This window comes from Notothenia rossii (assembly GCF_949606895.1).
Source record: "Notothenia rossii genome assembly, chromosome: 3".
NCBI classification, from domain to species: Eukaryota; Metazoa; Chordata; class Actinopteri; order Perciformes; family Nototheniidae; genus Notothenia; species Notothenia rossii.
Genome location: NC_136901.1, coordinates 93,763,155 through 93,787,533, shown reverse-complemented (window position 1 = coordinate 93,787,533; position 24,379 = coordinate 93,763,155). Strand labels below are relative to the sequence as shown.

At 39.6% G+C, this 24,379-nt stretch overlaps 1 protein-coding gene across 3 annotated transcripts in view; it reads right to left on the bottom strand.

The window, feature by feature from the left end:
* The window catches only part of htr4 (5-hydroxytryptamine receptor 4), a 186,680-nt gene that overhangs the window by 33,885 nt on the left and 128,416 nt on the right, over positions 1 to 24,379 (bottom strand). For all 3 annotated transcript variants that reach the window (XM_079670848.1, XM_079670846.1, XM_079670847.1), the window contains exons 5-6: positions 14,631 to 14,784; positions 4,822 to 5,381 (exon numbers count right to left, since the gene is read on the bottom strand). In XM_079670848.1, coding sequence (XP_079526974.1) covers positions 4,822 to 5,381; positions 14,631 to 14,784 — 714 coding nt within the window. The remainder of the gene's footprint in view (positions 1 to 4,821; positions 5,382 to 14,630; positions 14,785 to 24,379) is intronic.

Sequence of the window (24,379 nt, the reverse complement as noted above, 5' to 3'; positions counted from 1 at the left end):
TTTATGAAATCTCCTTTGTGTTTTTGTCTAAAAAATGTATATTATTAGAACATTTCTCATCTGCAGGTTCAGGAGTGTTCCTTATAACCTTTTTCTAATATGAGAAATTTCAGAAGACGAGATGAGGGAAAGAAAAGCTGTAACTGTCTTCACTTTCTGTTGTTCATTTGTTCCACATTGTATTTTTGGTTCCTACCTTTTTTATGTGCAACAATAATAGAGGCGGAACTAATCTGCGGTGTTTTGTGTTACACCTGAAAACAAGGAACAATGCAGCTAAAGTGATCAGCCCCTCTAGGTGACTAGCAGCCTACGAGGTACGTGTTTGTGCTGGTTGTGTGTGTAATTGTGTGTGATTGAGCTGCAGGTTATGTGTGTGTATGTATGCTATGAGCTAGCTTATGCTACATGCTATTGTTAGCTTTTGCTACATGCTGTGTGGGATGTGTGCCGTTTATTGTTTCATTGGCGGCATTAACAGTGATGACATATGCATATAATACATATTTATAGTTTACCTTTTATATTTGTCTGCCTTATAACCCAGTTCTCACGGGTTGGGATAGGTCCCACAAAATAAACCCCATATTTTAAAACACTATAAAAAAAATATATATATATAAAAACTTTTTCAAAATGAAAAATAATTTAATTGACATTTAGGCTTAAGCTCACTTTTAGTTAATTTCCCATTTAAAAAAAAAACAAAACCGAGAGTGTGTTGATGGTCTTTCTAAGAACATTTCAGCCAAAATGTTCGCCAGAGCCTGGACTCTAACCCAGCCTGGACCGTACCAAGTAGTGCCATGCAGGGGTGTAGTAGTGCTATTTGATATATTAGGATGTGTGTTGAAGTCAAGCAGAGAAAGTGCTGCTGCAGCGTGTTTCTGAAACACAGTGAAAACGCTGCGGACATAATGACTTCTGGTCTTAACCCTCGGAGGACCACAATAGGACATTTCAGTTTTTGTATATTTTTATGTTTTGCCTTTTTTACAGTATAATCAAATGTTACGCATCCCAGGAATCAGCACAACCTCAGGTAATGTCTTATGTCTAACATAAAAGACTTCTATACACTATAAAAGGGGATATTTGCCCATAGCCCTGTAACACTTTGAGTTGTGTGGTTTTGACAAGTTCAAATAAAAAATGTGCCATTTTAATTATGTTCAAAAGCCCATAAACAGAAAGCCTGTGTGCTATTGCTACACAAACACGCTCACACATGTCACAAGGATCCAAGCTGCTTTGGATAAATGTTTGTCTAGAGCAGTGGTTCTCAAAGTGGGGGGGCGCGCCCCCCCTGGGTGGGCGCAGAGGCATGCCAGGGGGGGCGCGAGAGACCAGGAGGAAAAATGGTTATAAAAAAAATAAAAAAAGATAAAAAAAATAAATAAAATAAAAATCAGAATTTGAAAAATTATTGATTCGAAAATAATATGATGCAGTACAGTACTATTACGTCTGGGTCTCTGTTTCATTAAAGCTCGGCTCTGTGTGTGTGTGTGGAACGAGCCATTTTGTGTGCGCGTGAGAGAGAGAGAGCGCACCGGTACTGGAGATCGTTGTTGTTAGCTTCTGGTGCTAGCGAGCTACGCTAACGGATATAAGGAGTTTTTTCAACAACAAAGTGGAGGAGAGTCCTCTCCTGTCAGACTGAGAGCTAAAGGACTCTCTCAGTGTTATCTCAGTGGGTCTCAAATGTTTTGGTCACCATTAATGTAAATAATTATTTCCGAGGCACACGTTTATATGATCATTATAGTTATAAAAAAATAAGAGAATAAATGAAAAACAGGTATGAAATACTATATGACAGTAAAACAAGAATAAAGTTTAAAAGGGTGATTTGTAAAATATCCATCAAGAAAAAGTAAATCTGTTTACATTTCTGTTTCATATGGGTGTTGAGAGATGTATCCATAGATCTCTTCATTTCGCTCTCAAAGTGCACCAGATTGATGCTTTTAACTTCAATATTTAAAAATAAATCTTCCCGGGGAAGCTTGCCCCCGGACCCCCCTATGTGACGTCCACACATCACCTATAAAAATAGCACTTTATCCCTGCTTACACCTATATGCCGTGAGCTGAATATCGGGCCTTCATTGTAACAGTCGCGGGTACGTTGTGTATTTGCGTGGGGATTGTTGCAGTAGAAAATTCCACTGTAGCGACCGGTACATTAATGGGAAACCCTAAATGTTTGAGCACCCTCTATGAAACGTCAAGCTACCCCACAGCACCCCCAAAATAAATATCTGGCGCCGCCACTGAGCCTGATTATTCGTTTTGGGGGGGCCCGACTTTTTTTTTTCTCCAAAGGGGGGGCCTGACAGAAAAAGTTTGAGAACCACTGGTCTAGAGGATCTACATAATAAAGCCATCACTCCAGCATGTTTCTGATTGGACGAGGACTTGCCTACTATATGATTAACACAATCTTATACATATGCAGTCAGAAAGGCTAACCCTAGAGACTTCACTGGATACAGCATGCATGATTGTTCAACCTTGCAAACATACACACACTTATTCTCTGCCACATTCATCATTTTTGAAATACCTATTATCCAGATGCAAAGAATAATAATAAGATAAGCGCTGAGCCGCTACGAGGCGCACGTTGAACCGTATCTCCGTGAACACGATTATACGTCTAGAAACAGAAACAGGTCAACGAGCCAAGGCTGGCAAGGGAAGTGTATTTATTCAGAGGTGAATTAAGTTATCTCCAGCAGAGTAAACACATGTTGTTTATCACTAAAGGCTGCTGTTACCTGCCACCTGACCCCCCTGCACATCAGTCAGCTCATTCGCAGTATGTGGTGCATGCAGGGCAGACCAAGGATAAATGGCTCGAGATAACCAGTGACACGTGCATTTACAGAAATAACTAAAAAGCCATGGTTTGAGTAGATAGGGTTGAAACCTATGGGGTGAAATGAGCTGTTTACTAAGAAGCCTGATGGGGGTAAAGAGAAGCTCAGATCACAGAATAAAGAGGTTCTTCTTCTCTTAATGTTGTAATATTTAAGGACTTCATTCTCAATTTGAGAAAGTTTGAAATGACAAGACTGGCGCTTATAGGACTTTGTCGTTTGTGTGTTGTACAAAGTCTTATTGTACTATGAATCATCATGCTTGGTATATGGATGCTTCCTATTAATCATTTTGAGTACGGTTGTATGTCCGATAAACCCGAGCCCGAGCACAGAGAAAGTCGGAGCGGAGGACCTTGAAACTGGATGATTATATATATATTATATTTCTCAGGTTTGAACACACTTTTGGGATGCTCGCAATGTGAAAGACACTCACGTGGAAGTATGCAATTTGGAAGGCATCTGGAGCATGCTGAGATGTACAAAAAAGCCAACTAGATATATATCGTAAACCCAAAAGGTAGGTTAGATTTCATGTTTTTTTTCAGGTGTCATTCTTAAAGCCCATGTCACACTGTCCCGAAATTGACACCCGATGGACACACGATTAAGGAAATGTTCAAATTCGGCTCTGATCGTAACAACATCGGGCCGTTCGTGAGGGCATCTTAAGCCATCGTATGACCGCCGGTGGAGTTTCTCAGGCTCCGGCAGCAACTTTGTGAGCGGTGGCAAAAATCTTTGGCATCACAAAGCATAGCCAAAGGACCGTGAAGGTTCATTTTCGTGTTGACTTCGTGTGTCCATTTTGCCCTTCGTAAGGCATTCGTGAGGGCATCTTAAGCCATCGTATGACCGCCGGTGGAATTTATCAGGCTCCGGCAGCAACTTCTGGAGCTGTGGCAAAATCTTTGGCATGCCAAAGATGGCTTGAGATGCCCTCACGAATGGCCCGATGTTGCTACGATCAGAGCCGAATTTGAACATTTACTTTATCGTGTGTCCATCTGGTTGTTTTATTGCACAACAAAATCATGTAAACATATTATGTAAATAACCCAATTTTTGTTCTGTGAAACTAAAAAAGATATAATATATTATTTTGAAGGCGAGGAAGTTGTTGTTGCTATGGAAACAACATGACGGAGAAAACTTAATATCTTCTACATATAAAGACGGAGAAAGTAAAGAACAAAGTCGGCCATCTTCGTGCGAAGTTCACAATTCCATATTCGTGTGTCCATCGGGTGTCAATTTCGGGACAGTGTGACAGGGGCTTTAACGAAATCCTCTACCAGATTTGTGCTGACAACTTCAAATGTTGTCAGGAGCATCTAAAGGACTTAAGGTGGAAAAGTTATCGAACTCTTGAGTTTAACGCAACAACACGTTAACATACCTTCAGATATAACAGACTCTATTTCAACCAAAAATACATTCAAAGAGACAAGCGAACAGGAAGTGGTGAAACACTGACTCAGGTTTCAGGACTCATTCCTGTCCAATTTTCTAATTCTTGAGTTTAAATATCTCTTCAGCTTCGTTTACCCACAGACCCCGTTTCAGGCTAACCAAAAACGTATTCAGAAAACCTATAGAATTGATCCGGAAGTGGTGACATGTTTTAGGACTCATTCCCGCACCACTCTATGACAGTCCAATCCACAACAATGATTACGGGGAACTTACGTGAGTTACACATTTTGTCAGGGCCATCTAAAGGCCTTGAGGATTAAATACTTTCAAATTCTTGAGTTTAATGCAACAAACGTTAGAATATCTTCAGATTTTCTTAACCATAGACCCTATTTCAACAGACAAGTGATCAGGAAGTGGTGAAATGCACTCATTTCCAGGTTTCAGGACTCATTCCTTCACCACGTGATGTCCTGAATGTTAAACCAATCCACAGCAATGATCAGGGGGAACTTACTTGACTACATGTGTGGAGCCGTTGATCTGCGTGGCCGTGCAGGGCGCTCCGGACCCCAGGATGGACGGCCGGCGGTACCTCTTCCTCCCGCAGCACAGGATGATGAGGAAGGCACGGCGGAAGGACTTGTTGAGGAAGGCGTAGAGGATGGGGTTGAGCATGGAGTTAATGTATCCCAGCCACAGGCAGGCGATCCACAGCTGCTCCGGCACCGCGTATTCTATAAAGGGGTCCACCACGTTAGTGACGAAGAACGGCGCCCAACAGAGGCAGAAGCAACCCATGATGATGCACAGAGTCTTGGCTGCTTTGGTCTCTGTTCGCATGCGGTGGTTTCGTTGATGGTCTATCCCACCTCCTCCACCTCCTCCCGCTCGCTGCAAGATGCTGATCTGCAGGGCGTGGGCTCGAGCCGTGATGTAGATCCTCTGGTAGGCCAGCACCATGAGGATCAGCGGGATGTAGAAGGCCACCACGGAGCAGGTGATGGCGTACGTTTTGTTCACCATGAAGATACAGGAGGTGGAGTTACTGCCCTCACTGTGGCGCCGCTGCTCGATCTGGAGAGGGGAGCGAGTTAGAAGGGTCAGAGAGGGTGCTGATGTGTTCTTTAGGGGTGGTTAGTTCATTATAGGGGTGATCAATTAACCCTTAAATGGGAAAGCACATCTATATACTTTGGAGCATTCCTTGATTGTTATTTTCTATTGTGTTGGGAACACACTGAAAGTTCTCTTCCAACATGAGAGTAACATGCTAACAAAGGTATCCCAACTGTAGCTGTGAACATGACAGGATGTGTGATTAGCTAGAAGAGCATCAGGACTGTTTGAGGCATATGATAGCTATGTGATTAACATGATGATTCAGCCTCTATGGAGAGAGACATATGACAAGCATGATCATTTCTGACGTGGAGCTAATCTGAAGTAAACATTGAATACTGCTTTCTATTCCTCCATCTAGTGACTGTGGAACTCCCTCTCTTGGATATCAGCATGTGAAGGACACTGTTCAGGAACTAGTTGATGCTCTGTGTGTGATGACTACTTCCATTCTGGAGAAGAAGTGAGACTTTGGAGATTTGGAGAAAAAGTCAGAATTTTGAGGGAAAAGTTTGAATTTTGAGATTTTTAGAAAAAGAAAGAATTTTGAGATTTTGAGAAAAAGTTAGAATTTTGAAATATTTTGAAAAAGATCAACATTTTTAAGATTCAAAAAGTCAGAATTTTGAGATTTTTAGAAAAAAGTAAGAATTTTGAGGAAAAAGTAAGAATTTTGAGATTTTGAGAAAAAGTCAGAATTTTGAGATTTTGAGAAAAAGTCAGAATTTTGAGATTTTTTGAAAAAAATCAACATTTTTGACATTTTTAAGAAAACGTCAGAATTTTTCGATTTTGAGGGGAAAAAATCAGAATATTGTAAATGAAACTGTTCAGGAACTAGTTGATGCTCTGTATGTGATGACTACTTCCATTCTGGAGACGATCACAGATACATGGATCCTGAGACTGAAGCTCAAGCCGGGGACCAGGAAGAGTTTTCTAACATGATGTATCTAGGTCAGGGGTCGGCAACCCCTGGCACGCGTGCCAGCATTGGCACGCGGCACCGTAACCAGTGGCACACTAGGAATAAGTGGAATAAGTGTGCAAAATATTTAAATTGTATTTTCCGATCCTGAACGAGACCGCCGCCAGAGCGCGTCTCCCCGTTACCTGCAGAAGGAAGCCATGCACGCAACGCAGCCCCGCTCTTTAACTCCAGGTGACTTTCTGCCGCTTTCCTCCGTGGTGCAGTGCTGATCGTTTCACCACGGAGGAAAGCACTTCACTAATTGCAGTACCCATAAGGAGCTGTACAAATGTCGCAGTTTTTGCGTGGCTGTGTCTTTAGTTGAAAGCCCAGTGGCGATCTGCTCATCTCTCATCGAAATAATATGCTACAAAGGAGCGGACTGGCCATCTGTGTGTAGAACTTTCCTGTCGGCTCCCAGACCGTAGTCGAGGAGGGCAGAAGCAACAAGCTTCAGGTTCAATAACCAACTTTAACTTAAATGACTGGAGAGAGGCGAGCTCTTCTTGGAAGGCCGTTGCATTTATTTAGCTGTTCTTCTGTTTCACAAAATACATCACAGATTTCTGTTTTTCTTCCTCGTTTCACTTCCATGAGCCTAATATCCTAACATGTGTGCTCTGGAGAATCACAGAACGGACGATCGTCCTTATTATTATGCCGTTTAAACCAATTATTTAAATGTGTTTGTTAAATTCGGCATCATGTAAGTTGCGCTGACAGGTCCACACACTGCTTCTCCGCCCTCCTGCTGATAGTTCACGAGCGTCCAGCACCTCAACCCCCCCCCCCCTCCCCCCGTTGATAATTCTCGATCGTTGACACCTATGGTTGGCACGCTGATAACCATTTTTTTTTTAAATGGCACTTCATATCAAAAAGGTTGCCGACCCCTGATCTAGGTTAACATTCTTTAAGACTTTTATTTTCCAACTTACACTTTGTATTTCAAGAGATGCACATTTCATATAATATTACACCTATGGTATGGTACACCGATATTACAATATAATTTGACCCGTGTTACGTAACGGACAAAGACTCAGATAAATGTATCTCCCAGGATACAAACATCTTTTAAGGGTTAATCCACATTTTACAACTATCATCATATTTTTCCACTTTGCACACATTGGCCATTTAACTAGAGACACGCCTTCAAAATAAAAACATTTCTAATCAAAACAGGAAATTAGGCTGAAGAAGATAAATGCAATAAATACAACATACCTTTATAGACTACAAAAAAGACAGAAATACAGTTACGGTAGTTTTAATTGGAAAACGCTAATTTCTCCGATTTAAGTTTCTAAATAATATTTTAAAATGTGGATTTGTAGGAGCGATGGAACTCATTTTTGATCTTGAAACCTTTGAAGTGGCTATCGGTGCTACCAAAAGTCCTTTAAAGGCCTCCTATCATGCTGTTTTTAGGCATCTCAGATATATACAAAGATACAAACACATGGCTATGATGTGATTTGCTCAAAATACCAAAGAGATCACGCATTTTAGAAATCCCTCATACCCCTCTATTTCAGGCCTGTTAGAGAAGTGCTGATCTGGGTCCTCAGCTTGAAAAAAAAAAGAGCAGGGGGAGCTTGTGCCTGCTCAGAATTCACACGACAAACACGTTTCTGATAGCAACTTTCTGATAGAGCCGTGGGTCCACATTTCTTATATTACGTCATATCGGACGCAAATCTGGATCAGCTCCGTTGTTCCCCCGTTTTTAGAGATGTGGGTACGGAGGAAAAGAGAGAAGTTTCATTTTCTGACGCTTTGAGAGTCTCCTGACACACACCGGGGACACACCGGGGAAACACAGGGGACACACCGGGGACACATGGTGATGTAGAGAAGACATCAAAAAGTGCATTCGATAGGAGGCCTTAAACATATTCAAAAGCATGTTCCCAATGGAAGAATAACGTAAGACTAAAAACATGTTGCCCTGTAGTAACGAAGTCATGCAAAAAACGACTCATCTTAATCACATTCACAGACATCCAATAACTCAAAGGTTGAATTTTGTGTTGAAACCAGTCCTATAAAAAGCATGCAGGCTTCACAACAAGCCATTAAACCCCCCCCCCCCCCCCCCCCCCCCCCTCTCAGATGAGTGTTCGTAGTACCTCGGCCCTGAGGGAGGCGCTGCATGTCCTCATTCATCTCACTAAAGTCACATTACATATTGTCCTCCGCTATCATCTCATCTCAGTGGGGAAACTACGGCTCAGGGCCGAGAGAGGAGGATCGATCCATATCTCTGCAGAGTTTCCGTTAATGGGCGGACGATTTGAGATAACTGCTTGGCTTTGAGGTAACCTGCACTGCCGCATGAATGCACACAATGACACAAGTAAAGGGTCCCTATTGTGCTTTCAGGGGGGGGGGGTTTAAGATCAGCATTAACCCTCTCACACCCACATAGGACATTTCCGTTTTTGTATATTTTTGTGTTTTGCCTTATAAATTGTCATTTCTTTAAAGTATAATAAAGTTATACACATCCCAGAAATCAGCACAACCTCAGCTAATGATATGTGTCACTCATTAGAGACTTGTATACGCTATAATTGGATATATTTACCCATACAACGGAGCTTGAATCTTTTTTTTATTTCACTCAAAAGAACTGCTAACCATAACATTGAAAGAAACATGCAGCGCAGACATTTCTTATAATTGTATCAGAACTGATTAGAAGATTGTAACTTCTTCTGTTCATTAGCTATGCCCATTCTTTTGGGCAGCGTCCCTGTGCGTTTTTTTGCCAGGAATTGTCTCTCGATTGTCTATCACTACACATGATATATATCACGGTAGTTCCTGTACACAATCAAACATGGCATGCTGAGCATATTCGTCTGAATTTTCATCGACATCGTCCCCTTGAAAAATCAGCTCCAAACCCTCAGCTGTAGTAAACTTCCTTGCCATACCTCAGTCTACTTTTAAGACACTAAAATAACGTGTTCCAACTTTTATTTTCAATACACATAACAACGGAACTGACTCTGAATCAGACTCCGATTGGCTTTGACTGCATCCACTCAGAGTGTCCGATTCAAAAACGTGGCCCAGAATCAAGGTGAGACTATCAGCATCTTTTAAAACTTTACGCACATCCGTTTCACCGAAATAAGTAAACGCCTCTCAATGAAGGACTGAATAGAGTTGTTTATTTCCGTTTCTGTAGTTTAAGAGGAAACACGCGGCATGTCTCTGGCTCAAACAGCTGATGAGTTATGACGCTTTGAACACAACGTGATATTTGGGATCGTATACGGCCCGTGGGTCTCAGAGGGTTCAAAAAGTAGAAAATATACAAATTGACCGTGGAGATAAAAACGTCTATAAACTGTCTGACAAATAAACACTATATTGAAGGGCCGATTTTACAGTATATCAATATAAAGCAGGATATCATATACATTAAGTGTGTAAGCGATGGAATAACAAAGTAAATATATATGTAAAATGTACATTGTGAGTTTAAGTCCAGTTGTGTAGTGTGTACTGTAGTGTGTTCTGTATGTTTTAATGCATGTCAATGGTCTGCCGAGGCTATAAGCCCTGTGTTCCCTCTTTCTCCACGTGTCGAAGGGCACACTGGAAGCAGCTCGAGTTGATCATTCTGCATAAATGATGATGATAAATTGCCTTGATTAAAGAAGAACGAATCATCCAAAGAACATCATATGGATGTTGTTCCAAGGCTCTTTGAAGTGGAACATATACCGTCTGTATTAAAGTGGACTGATGATAATTAACTCAACATGCTGCGATACTTTAAAAGTGTAAGGAATGAAGTCTTTCAAACACATACAGATAGATGAAGATGGTATTTTATGAGTTTAAAAATCAACTTCCAACCTGCCTATGAACCATTTCGTTTTGCTAATCCATGTTTAGAGATTTGCATTTTTCCCATCAATCAATTAGCTCAGTCTGAATGGATTTGGCTTGGGATAAATAAGAGTTTGCCTTATTTACAAAAACAGTAGGAAACATTTTAAAATATACACAACGACCTGTTTGTGTATCTGCTGTGCGTGCAAAGTTTTTGGGTTGTTTTGTTCAGTTTTGGAGCCGCAGTTTGTGCCAGTGCTTAACGGCTGCTCAGAATATTAAACAGCTTTAATTAGACCCAAAGAGATGCTGCTGCCATCCCTAACGGTAGACTGCTGTACTGGCAAGAGTGTGTGTGTGTGTGTGTGTGTGTGTGTGTGTGTGTGTGTGTGTGTGTGTGTGTGTGTGTGTGTGTGTGTGTGTGTGTGTGTGTGTGTGTGTGTGTGTGTGTGTGTGTGTGTGTGTGTGTGTGTGTGTGTGTGTGTGTGTGTGTGAGCCTGTCAGTCCTCCAGCTGACAGTCAGCTTGGATGTAACTCAGCGAGGTAATTGTGATTGGAAAGTTTCCCCACATCACACTACAGAGACACTGAAATATTAGTAGTAGAAGTAGGTAAACATTTATTAATAATGCACCTTTTAAAAGCATCTGTTCCTAAATAAAAGCATTCAGGACGAGATACATAAAAAGGGAGCATGTGAAAAACAGACGTATACCAAAATGGAAGAGAAGCCAATCAACAAAACTGTAATTGTCAACTGAGTTGGATTATCAAATAATAGGAGATTTGGAGGCAAATATTGCAAATTTCCACTTTCATTTGAATAGCAATTCAGTGAGGGGCATCCATGTGAAGAGCTTGTTTATGTTAGCTAACCATCTTACAAGCTACGTAGCGAAAGTTAAGTATTTAGCTAGCTATGGCCAAATTGCTGGCTCTCGTTATTTTAATTATTGTTTAACACCCTATGGTTAAACTTGCAGTGCTGACCTGTGTCTACGTTCAGACTGTGAGAGACATTATAAAAACATGTTGACGTGTTTTTCTTTAAGCTAACCGTCTGCTCTCATACAGCATCAGCTCCTCACAGCTCCAAACATCAACGCTAACTCCCAAAGGTACGTTATCTGGACAAAATCATCACATATTGGGAATCTAAAAGGTTCGTTTCTCACCTTAAAAAGTGTTTTTACTTAATAACTGTTCATTTAAAAGCTTAAAAGAAGGTATGTGGCAGGTAAAGGTGGATACACCTGGTGACGCTGTGCAATGTGTTAGCAATTAGGCTCTCACTGGAAGCACCATCACAAAATAAGAGCAAGTGAAGAATGAGGTGCAGTAAGATGGAATTTAAGCTTCCATACCAAAACAATCTGGAAAAAGGGTCAATAAATCATTATCCTGCGACCTCTTGACAGAAGTAATGGCTTCACTGTGGAGATGAGTTATGAGCAGTTCAACTCAAGATTGATTTTCCTACTTGGATTGTTTCATTTCAAATATTAAAAGCCTGAGGCGTAATAAGGTATCAAAGAGTTAACAAGAAAAAGAGCTATAGTTAGAACAATGTTTTTATTATAATGGGGTTTTTCTGGAAGAATTGAGGGCGCTAACGTAACGTCTGGTCAGAATTATGGCCCCGCCCACTTTCTGGTGGAATGTTGTTTGCATCCAATCAGAAAGTGTGAAGAGCATCGCATGACGTTTCAATAAATGCACGTAGCAGAAAAATGCTGTAGTAACGTAACATAATGAATATCTGCGGACAAGGTGCAGATTTAGAAGCATTTATCAGGGGTTTTTGTAGTGGGCGCGAACGTAACGTCCGGTTAAAATTAATACCCGCCCACTTTACGATGCAAAAGCTGCATTAGAGCGAAGCGGAAAGCTGCTGAGTCATATATCGCTCCACAAACAACAAATACATCCAGAGGTTTTATTCACTTCCTCTACGGAAAAAAGGACATAAAAGAAACTCAGAAATCTCAGTTTCAGGACATCCATCCCATAATTATTCTCCGTAAAAACTAAAATGTCTCTGCCGTCTGACGCTCTATTTGATACTCATATTTCTGGAGTACAAAATATTGAAATCTAAAAAAAATATAAATAAAAAAATATATATAAATCTAAATAATTTAAATCTATAAAAAAATATTTGATAACAATTCAATATCATTTTAAAAGAAAATCTAAATCCCCAAAAATCTAAATCTGAGAAAAAACCAAATCTAAAATGATCAAAATCACAAAAAATAAAAAAATGAATAATCAAAATCCCCAAAATGTGTTTTTTATACCGTTTTTGAGGAACAGAAATATTGTGTTCTGGCATCACTTTAACATTTTACGGGGAAAATCTGCATTTTGGTTTGAGGGCGCAGACAAAACCATGCATAGCATGAAAGGCAGATTTGTATTAAATGTATTTAAATATATTTATTTATTTTTCAGAAATATATAAATAATAGATTTTTATGTCAAATGTGAATACAAATATAAAAGGCTTTTTTTTAGGTTTAAAATGTTGAGATGATGCCCATTTACTTAGATGTTTCTGTTTTCAGTCATAGAACGGAGTATTGCAGATTACTTTAATATTTAAAAAAATAAGAAATGTATTTTATTTAAAGGGGACCTATCATGCAAAATGCACCTTTATACGTCTTTTCTACATGAACATGTGTCCCCGGTGTTCCAGGGAACTCACCAAGTGTCAGAAAACACAACCCTCTCTATTTTCCTCCATACCCAAATCTCTAAAAAAGGGGCTGCAACGGATCTGATACAGACTGATCCAGATTTGAACACTTCTATGACGTCACAGAAGTGGCGCTACGGCTATTGGGCCAACTCCACCAATCAGGAGACAGCCATGGACATTGCCGTTCGAAAGCGCTGGAGACGCTGGAGTACATATGCCAGGCCTGTAGGTGGCGCTGTAGTCTGCCACTAAAGCAGCGAAGAAGACTTCTCAAAGATTCAGCCGTTGCAAAAACACCGCTGGAAAGAGCAAATAGAGTGAAATGAGGCACGGCTAAAATGCATGATCTGTTTGGTATTTTGAAAAAAAAACTTCACAGACATGTTTTATATAGGTATGGCCCTACAATATATTATTCAAATATAGCATGATAGGTCCACTTTAAGGTTGCATTAATCGTGTGAAGGTTGTTTTGTAGCGTGTGGCGCAGTGGTTCAGGTTCAAACCCCACTGCAGTCAGCATGTCGTTGTGTCCCTGAGACACTCCACCCCAAAGTGCTCCTGTGGGGATTGTCCACAGTATTGTAAGTCGCTTTGGAAACAAGCGTCTAACATGTAATGTAATGTTTCATGTAATGCTCGCAGGCAAAGAGTTGGACACAGCTTGTTGAATTAAAACATTTAGATAATTAGATTACTGTCGGTAGGCGCAGACAAAACCCTCGGATTTAACATTTCTTTCTGCAAGTTTGGTGAGAAAATATTATTTCATTTTGACCAACTTTTAAATGTGATCCTGGCATAACTTTGGTAAATCTCTCCTCTAATACCTTCATCTTTCCTTCGCATTTTGCACCATAATGTGTATTTCCATCCCTCCTTATGAACTTGCATCCTATAAACAAACCTTCCTGCACAAAAAACACATTCATTTGTTAAATACTTCACATTTCCAGACTGAAATACAGAAACCACTTAACTTTGAGTCCTCTGTGTCAGTGGCCTTTATTTCTCTCTCTGATGTGTTGATGTTGTTGTCATGGCAACACATGACGCATTTCCTCTGTCTTGTAAACAATAACATTTCTGCGAGTCTATCATTTATTTGTTTCGGTGAATGTGGACACTTAGTGTTTATGTAAAGCATGCATTGTTACAATTCTTTTCTCCTCTCAACTCCATTTTCAAGTCAACTGGCATTTAAACCAATGTTCAGACTGATGCAATGCATTATGGGACTATTAGATTTTGGGTTAATGAGAGGTGGTTTTAACTTGTGAATGTTTCTGTATAATACCAATTCTAGACTTGTTAATATTTATTACACAGCTTAGTTGAATACTCGATTCTGATTGGTCGATTTGGACATTTCAGAGGTCTGTTATTTTACGTTAACAGCCCCTTGCTAAGGAAACACTCTGATCACGGGACCATGTGCAGACAGTAATGTCAGCTGATCACTGACCTGATGTGCACACACAAACACACACACACACACACACACACACACACACACACACACACACACACACACACACACACACACACACACACACACACACACACACACACACACACACACACACACACACACACACACACACACAAACACACACACACACACACACACACACACACACACACACACACACACACACTCACACACACTGCTCACCACGTCGTTGATGCCGATGCTGTTCCAGCCCTGCATGATGGGCAGGAAGGAGATGAAGGTGGGGATGGACCAGCAGCCCCCGATCATCAGAGCCACTCTCAGGGGGGTCATCTTGTTCCTGTAGACCAGCGGCTGGCAGCAGATAGCGTAGTACCTGAAGACCACAGAGAAGGGACCACCAATTAACATTCAATTTTCTTTCTCAAAATTCAGACTTCAAAATTCTAACATTTTGACAAAAATCTCAATTCTTTATAAAAATGTTGATTTTTTTTTAACACATTTCTAATTTATTTTCTAAATTCCACCGCTGAATAGAGTAGAATATCAGTTTTTTGAATATCCAAAAATTATGACTTTTTTGAACAAAAGAAGGGACCACCGATGAATGTGTGCTTGTGAGCTTTTTGCTCTGAGCATCTAATAATGATGTAGAAATGTTTACCTTGGAGTTAGTTCAAATCGTCCTGCTGCATTTCAGACGCTAAAGCTTGGCTTACATTTGAAGCTGTGGTAATGAGTCTTTTCTTTCTTTACCGTTTAACCTTCATTTTACTCTAATAGATTTACAGGTTGTTCCTTTTTATGAATATCAGAACGTCTTGTCTTCAATTTGCCGTTTCTGCAGTTTATGTGATATCTAAAAATAACATTATAAATGACAAATAACTACCCTGACATTATCACTGTCCATCTCAGTAATTTCCTCTCCTTAAGACTATTAGTCAGTAAATTGTCAGGCGGGGGTTGAATGGAGACGAGATATTTAGTTTGTTAAGTGCTGCATCTTATTCTTCATCACAGTTGTTATTCATACACGAGGTTAAGAAGCTCACTACACCTACGTTTGCTCATAAAATGCATCTAGTGGTAAACCTTCACTATGTATTTACAGGCTTGGGAAGGATGACATTCAACAGGATTAAATAATCAGGTTACACAATCAACTGTTACATAAAAGAAGACGTAATCAGATTACGGTTATATCTAAAAAGTGTGGATAACTAGCAGGAGTACAGTGCTATTAAAACCTAAAAAGAGCATTTAGTGTTGGTTGTAAAGGATCAGCTGTTCTCTCTTATACGCCTACTGCCTGAATCTGCTTTATGGGAACTTTTTTATTTTTTTTACACACACACTACACTTTCTATTGATTTATTTTTCAAAACTCTCAATTTATTTATTTTTATTCCTGATTTTTACATATTTCTAATTTATATTAAAAATTCTAATTTAAAAAAAGACCTTTTTATAAAATTCAGATTATTTATTGTTTTATTTCTGACTTATTTCATAATTCCAATTTTTGTACAAAAAAATAATTTTGTTGAAACAATTCAGACTTCTTGTAAAAAATCTGACTTTTTTTCTCAAAAAGTTTTTCAAATCCCTGACTTTTAACATATTTCAAATGTATTTTCAAAATCTTGACTTTTTCGAAAAAATCTCGACTTTTTATCATTTTTTTTGACTTTTTCGAAAAATGTCAGACTTTTTTCCAAGTTCTGATTTTTTTCACTGTTTTCTCCAAATCTCACTTTTGTTTCAAAATCACACTTTTTCTCAAAAATATAACTTTCTAGAAATTCCTGACAAATTCCTTCTTTTCAAAAATTATATATATCTTTGCTTCATTTGTTCTGTTTTTAATTCAGCAGGTGAAACTATATGTTCATCAAATAGTGTGTGTGAGCTTAACTGTGTGTATTAAACTAGAACGGAGCATTTTCAGTCAGCTCAGATTTTATCCCTGCTTTTTAAATTGTAGTCTGTGCTCATGTGTTTCAGTGTTGGAGTAGAGGCTGAATCTGCTTCATGAAAGGCAGGTTTTCAATAAAACCATTTCTGATCCTAAATATCTTGGTTTCTTCTTTTCTGAAATCACATTGTTCTGTGGCCGTACACAATACACACAAAAAACATCTTATTGATATTTCTGTTCTCTTGTATTCTTTTCATTTGATGTTGAGGTCATGCAAAAGTCAAGTTGCATGCGCTTTGACACTCTTTGTCTTCTCATAAATAATGTGTGTATGTGTGTGTGTGTGTGTGTGTGTGTGTGTGTGTGTGTGTGTGTGTGTGTGTGTGTGTGTGTGTGTGTGTGTGTGTGTGTGTGTGTGTGTGTGTGTGTGTGTGTGTGTGTGTGTGTGTGTGTGAGCCTCATATCGAGCAGCGCAGCAGGAAGCGGCGTTCTGTCCTGCAGTGATATCGCTGGCTCTAAACTGCATGAATGGAATTTCACGGATGATAGAGAAACACTATGAGCGACTGAGAGCAGAGGGAGAAGAGGAGATAGGCAGGAAGAGGAGAAGAGGAAGAGGAGAAGAGGAAGAGAGGAAATTATAATAACAAATGTACACAATAGGAAGAGGGAGCGAGGGTAGAGGAGACGGAGGAGAAAGAATAAGGACGATAATAAAACAGAATAAATAATCCCTATTTTTAAAATCAGAGATGCAGCATTTCTTTCCGTAACACAAATCCTCTACATCTGTATATGTGTGTGTGTGTGTGTGTGTGTGTGTGTGTGTGTGCGTGTGTGTGTGTGTGTGTGTGTGTGTGTGTGTGTGTGTGCGTGTGTGTGTGTGTTCCAGTGTTCTGTGTGCCTTTGCATGTTACAGACACGCCACCGTATGTATCCGTTATTATTATAATTATATTTTTTTATATTTTATTGTTTCCATTTGTCTACTTTTTGTTTTTCTTAATGTATTCACTTTGTTTTTTTCTGTTGATGTGATTCTATATAGATAATGCAATTCCAAAATATAAATATAATTAGACGCAAATGCACAAGTTAATGCACGACACAAGAAAACAGTGGGTGGTAAGAGGAGGTTATTTCTAAACCACATGAAGCCCTCTGGTAATATTATTCCTGCGTGAATAGGGCTTCTGAGGACACAGAGGGAGCTGTCAATCAAATACACTCCAACACAGCCTTGAGAAAAGGTCTAATCAGACAGAAGTGAAAACACCTGTGAGAGTGGACTTCAGGGGCTATAAATGGCAGGAAACATAAGTCACTCCAAAGGACAAAGATAATTATCCCCTGACTTTGGAGATCTAAAGCCTTTCTACCACTCTGTTTTTGCTTTTAGGGCACATTCACTGTTAATTAAAGCTCCAAAGAAACCACCTCTGCACTTCCTGCTGAGCACCACGCAGGAGAGAGAAAGTTAGAAACTAGAAAGTTTAATATAAGAGATTTTTCTATCACCAGTTGGTGGTGACCAGGAGCTGAAAGGAGCTGTAGTTCCTTTACAGCCCAACATTAGCCACCTTTAGCTTAGCGGTGGTGACGTGAAGTCATGTGACCGTGCTGTAGTTCCTTTATAGCCCAACATTAGCCATCTTTAGCTTAGCGGTGGTGACGTGAAGTCATGTGACCGTGCTGTAGTTCCTTTATAGCCCAACATTAGCCATCTTTAGCTTAGCGGTGGTGACGTGAAGTCATGTGACCGTGCTGTAGTTCCTTTACAGCCCAACGTTAGCTACCTTTAGCTTAGCGGTGGTGACGTGAAGTCATGTGACCGTGCTGTAGTTCCTTTATAGCCCAACATTAGCCACCTTTAGCTTAGCGGTGGTGACGTGAAGTCATGTGACCGTGCTGTAGTTCCTTTACAGCCCAACATTAGCCTCCTTTAGCTTAGCGGTGGTGACGTGAAGTCATGTGACCGTGCTGTAGTTCCTTTATAGCCCAACATTAGCCACCTTTAGCTTAGCGGTGGTGACGTGAAGTCATGTGAACGTGCTGTAGTTCCTTTATAGCCCAACATTAGCCACCTTTAGCTTAGCGGTGGTGACGTGAAGTCATGTGACCGTGCTGTAGTTCCTTTATAGCCCAACATTAGCCTCCTTTAGCTTAGCGGTGGGGACGTGAAGTCATGTGACCGTGCTGTAGTTCCTTTATAGCCCAACATTAGCCACCTTTAGCTTAGCGGTGGTGACGTGAAGTCATGTGAACGTGCTGTAGTTCCTTTATAGCCCAACATTAGCCTCCTTTAGCTTAGCGGTGGGGACGTGAAGTCATGTGACCGTGCTGTAGTTCCTTTATAGCCCAACATTAGCCACCTTTAGCTTAGCGGTGGTGACGTGAAGTCATGTGACCGTGCTGTAGTTCCTTTATAGCTCAACATTAGCCACCTTTAGCTTAGCGGTGGTGACTTGAGTAATTGTTTTTTAGCCGCTCTCTTTTTCAAATAGTCTTTAAAGTCATGATGAATGTCTAAAGTTAAATGTGCAGCGAGGAGAATTTAAACCCTCTCTCGTGTCTTAGGTGAGGACAAAATCAAAGTGTATGAACACAACGACATACTTTGGCTTTCAAAAACCAGCCTCATGTAAATAATGTCTGAATAAAAATGTCAGAAATAAACAGAGAGAACATTTTTGCAGATCAAAAGGAAACGCTCCATTTAAAAAGTGCTCGTGGTCAGGACGTGCTGTCATTCAACCGAGACACGTCTGCTTCTAATCTCCCCAGGTTAGTGTGTGTGTGTGTGTGTGTGTGTGTGTGTGTGTGTGTGTTTGTGTTTGTGTGTGTGTGTGTGTGTGTGTGTGTGTGTGTGTGTGTTTGCCTTTGTACATCAATGCATACTTTTGCACAGAGTTGGAAGAAGTACTCAGAACCTTTAGTTACGTACAAGTACAAATAATATGTTCTTAAAATACTTCATTACAAGTAAAAGTAGAAGTACTCAGATCTTGTACTTGAGTAAAAATAGAAGTACCAGAGTGTAGGAATACTCTGTTACAGCAAAAGTCCTGCATTCAAAATGTTACTCGAGTAAAAGTAGAAAAGAATTATCATCAAAATATAGTTAAAATACAAAAAGTAAAAGTACTCTTATTGCACAATGACATATTTCAGAATAATAAACATATAAGTGGTGGAATGTACCTATAAGTACATTTTAAATGAAGAACTGTACTGTGGTAAAACATTGAGGTACCGGTACTTCACTTGAGTATTTTCACATAATGCTTCTTTATACTTTTACTGAGTATTATTACAGTGTACTTTTACTTGAGTTAATAATCTTAGTGCTTATTTCACCTCTGCATATAATTACAGATCAGTTAAATATACTTCAAGTATCAAAAGTACTGCTCATGCAGAATGGATATTTTCACAGTATTATATTAAACCAAATACATGAAAGAGCATTTTAATATTGTAGTTTGACAATGTGTACACAGTATAGATACTAAAAGTAGTCCTACCATACTGCAGTATACCATATCAGAATATATGTGTTTTTTATGTACAAAGTACTTTCCGGGTGTAATGTAGAGGAGTAGAAGTGCAAAGTTAAATGGGAATACTCAAGTACAATAAGTCAAACAAGTACAACACCTACAGTAAGTAAATGTACTTCCACCACTGCTATTGCTTTCATGTATTTTATTCAAAATACATGAAAGAGCATTTTAATATTGTAGTTTGACAATGTGTACAAAATATAGATACTTGGAGAAACTGTGTAGAATACTACAGTATTGCATTATAGATTTCAGTATATCTTGTGTTATGGACAGTATTTAGAAAGAACCTTCCGAGTGTAATGTAGGGGGAGTAGAAGTAGAAGTAGTATTAAGTGGAAATACTCAAGTACAATAAGTCAACAAAGTACAACTCCTAAGTAAATGTACTTCCATCACTGATACTGCTTTCATGTATTTCAGCATCTGGAGGTGCACACTGTGTTTTTGTGCATTTGGGATAGGGGGGGTCAGCCAGGCTTCAACCTCCACACTGAAAGAACCCATCTGCAGCCTCTCAACACGTCTCTTTCAGAAACCCAAACAGAGAGAGGGTCTTCTGACCTTTCTGAATGTCAGGCGGAGCATACACAGTCCAGATCACTGCTAAAGGCCACGAGGAGGTAATGAGGAGCGGGGAAATACCATTGAGAGGAACTGGGTGAGCTGTAATACTACTAGAGTTCAGGATTGACCACGTAAGATTTACAAATGAATCAGGTGACCTTATACGTGTCAAATACGACTTTAAATCTTAGTTCGATTTTTTTAAATGATTCCTTTCATTCTTTATAAAGGCATTAAAACCATAGAAAGATCCATCTTCACTACTTCAAGGTGGTTGGTCGAATGAAAAGAGTGATGGATATTAATAACTTATTTTAGTACACATTTACATATTCTGCCCCCACAGGAGCTGACACTCAACACACGGGCTACAAAGTATGCACACATATTCCTGGAATGGAGGTCACGTTTTCTGAGCTTTTGACCGCGAATAAAAGGCATCAAAAAATCACGTTGTGCAGAACGAGTTTCACCTGAACTACCAAGATGGCAAACCTTATTATTGCTTTCCTTATTGACAAAAGGCAGAAAGAACAGACGTAATATATGCAGGTGAGTGCCTTCAATTTGTGTCGCCCATTTCTCAGTTCCTCAGTTTGTCATGGCCTCAAGGAGCTGGGTCAAAATGTGGTATTCAGGTACGACAGATATTTCATTAAACGGACTGAAGGGTATTGTGTAATGCTGTCAGTCTTTAGCACATGCTCCATGGCCTTTCAAAGGGAGTGAGTGAATGTTGGCAGGTTTTGTTTGGCGAATAATACCAGAGAATTGACAGCAAGCCGATAATAAGATGCAGAATGAATGCAGGACCGGTACCGGAGCGTGAAGCCAAATATTCACCTTGCTCCAATTATTTTACTTTCTCTCTCTACCGTTTATTTCGGGCAACTTTTTGAGTTAATGAATGCATCGTCCACCCCTTTCACCTCACGTCTCTTTTCACACTTACGGTTCGTCCGGTTTAACACTAGCAGCATTGTACATAAGTAGGGTATATGCAGGAATCCTGAAGTCACATGGAAGACCTTTGAAGACCTTTGAAGACCTTTGAAGACCCTTTCCATACATTTTAAGACCTCATCGCCACTTGGAGTTTTAACCGGTTACCTTGGCAACACACTTTACCTCACATTGACTATATACAGTATTGATTGTCCTTCCTCCTTATCTTCCAACCATTTGCGGTATTTTTGGAACTTTAAGTATTTTTGGAATTTACGGTATTTTTGGAACTTTAAGTATATTTGGAACTTTAAGTATTTTTGGAACTTTAAGTATATTTGGAACTTTAAGTATTTTTGGAACTTTAAGTATTTTTGGATCTTTGGACCCTTTCCATACATTTTAAGACCTCATCGCCACTTTGAGTTCTAACCGGTTACCTTGGCGACACACTTTACCTCACATTGACTTCATACAGTATTGATTGACCTTCTTCCTTATCTTCCAACCATTTGGACGCAGACTTGCATTTCCCCATAACGATGTTGCTTAGCAACCGGCGTAAACGGACCTTCGCGCGCTATCAAGCAGTGAGCGTGTGATGTCCTGTTCAGATGACGACAAACCCAACGGGATGCCATAAATAAACTACACAGAATCACACTACACACCTACGCAATGATTACATTCAGGCAGACTGTAGAATACAACCTCTTTGGACCATTTATATACTTATTGAAAACAAGATACAAAATGTAATACCTTGGAAAATGCCCTTTAATACTTTTTAATTTCGCTAAATTGATTGATCAACTTTTAATACTTTTTAAGACCCCGCGGACACCCTGGTAATACATTTTCTTTGGATAATTCTGCACCTACTGTATGCAATGGTTTTACAGCATCCATATCCTGTTAGTGACTACAGGATGACATTTTTAATAACTCTCTGTCTCTTGGTGTCGATGGCTCTGCTTTGACAAACTATCAAAGCACTGAAGCTCAGCGACCGGTCCGTCTGCAGGCTACAGCTCAAGTGGACAGTTTATAATAACTCTCACTGCCAGAAGAAAAAGCTCCACAGTGTTAAAATGTATAAAAACAAGTTAACCAGAGACTCAGTTAACCTGTCAGTGTGCTGCTTAACTAGCGGACGTTTGATACCTAGCTAACTAGCAAATGTTATTTATTTATCAGAATAGGTAACGTCAACTTCTTTACAAGCATGATAGTGTTACCTATCTTTCTAACAAGGTAGCTAGGGAACTTTAGCTACTTAGCTAGTTATGGCAAAATTGATGGCTCTCATAATATAAATTAGATTAATTATTAACACAATGTAATTCCCAAATGTGCGTGACTTGAATAAACTAATCACATATCTAAATGATTGGTTCATTTATGCTGAAAATCCAGCGCTAAATTAAAAAGATTATTCATTACGTTTTTTTTGAAAATGTAAGAGGATGGATATTCCAAAAATTAAATACAAAAAAGTTAGTAAAGAGTTTACATTAAAACCCATTTTTAAAGATTTTTTGGGGGTTACATTCTTCTGGTTTACTGTAGTTATACTTCCGTAGACACGTTGCTAGAAGCAGCTTTCAAAAACGTTTCAAAAACAAACAAACAAACACAATTCTGTCAAAAAGTTGGTTTGGCATCAGGCTCTATATTTTCATCAATATCTGTAATCAAGTCGAGCAATTCCGAATATGATCCCAGTTATCCTCGCAATTACATTCACGCCACATATGGCTGTGTTTTCTTCCCTCTTTCACTTGATCTCGCTTCTTCTCTCCGGTGTTGTTTCCTCTCTGAATGCCGTATCTCCTCTGAAAGCCTTTGTGTTTCTGCATCCTCTTTGTGGCGGTTCTGATATTTTTAGTCTTGATTCATTTCCATTCAGCGTCTTCAGCTGACAGAGGCTGAATGAGAAGCTTTATCCTGCAGCTGTTCACTTATTTCCTATATCTCACTTTCTCTCTGCATTATTCTCCATTTCCCCTCCCTTTCTCTCGGTATCCCTCACCATTCTTTCTCTTTTCTCCGCCACGTACACAAGCTTTTGTTGTTTGAAAGCCAAGCTCTTAAAGCTCAAAATCACTGGAGGCAACAGATGTTTCTTTTCTCTTCACGATGAGCATCGAGTGACATTTCAATCTGCATTTCCCCTTCTGCTTTGAGCTATTTCCTTTATTTATATGTTATTATTATGCATTTGCATCAGCCGCAGGGACCTCGTGTTAAGGGAGAAAGGTACAAAGACTCAGATGAGGAAAGTTAATAGTGTTTCTCACAGGAGACATTTTGACCAGTCAGGCAAAGGAGTACAACATGAAATAGACAATGGCTGAATTCCTATTTGGAGGCTTAAAAACAACAGAGTGGAGTTGGCAGAGTTTGTCCATATGCCATAGTTTCTTTAGCACTAGAAAGTTCCTCATTCATTTGTCTCTTCTGAACCCTATAGGCCCTGTTAGTAGTCAGCTATATTCAATTTAAATATGTACTTGCAACAGTTATCTAAAACAGTTTTTAAATATATGTGGACATTTAAAAAATAATAATTGCAATGCTAATTGAGTTAGCTTGTCAATGGCATTTCCAATGTTACGTTAACAATTATGCTAATCCATAGTCAGCTCTATGTAACGTATGGAACTCTCGTGCTTTAAACGAGTGTCATCCTTAGTAACGATCTGTTATCCTTGGTAACGGTCTGTCATCCTTAGTAAGGGTCTGCCATCCTTAGTAACAGTGTGGCATCCTTAGTAACGGTCTGTTATCCTTAGTAACGGTCTGTCATCCTAGTAACGGTCTGTCATCCTTAGTAACGGTCTGGCATCCTTAGTAACGGTCTGTCATCCTTAGTAAGGGTCTGCCATCCTTAGTAACAGTGTGGCATCCTTAGTAACGGTCTGTTATCCATAGTAACGGTCTGTCATCCTAGTAACGGTCTGTCATCCTTA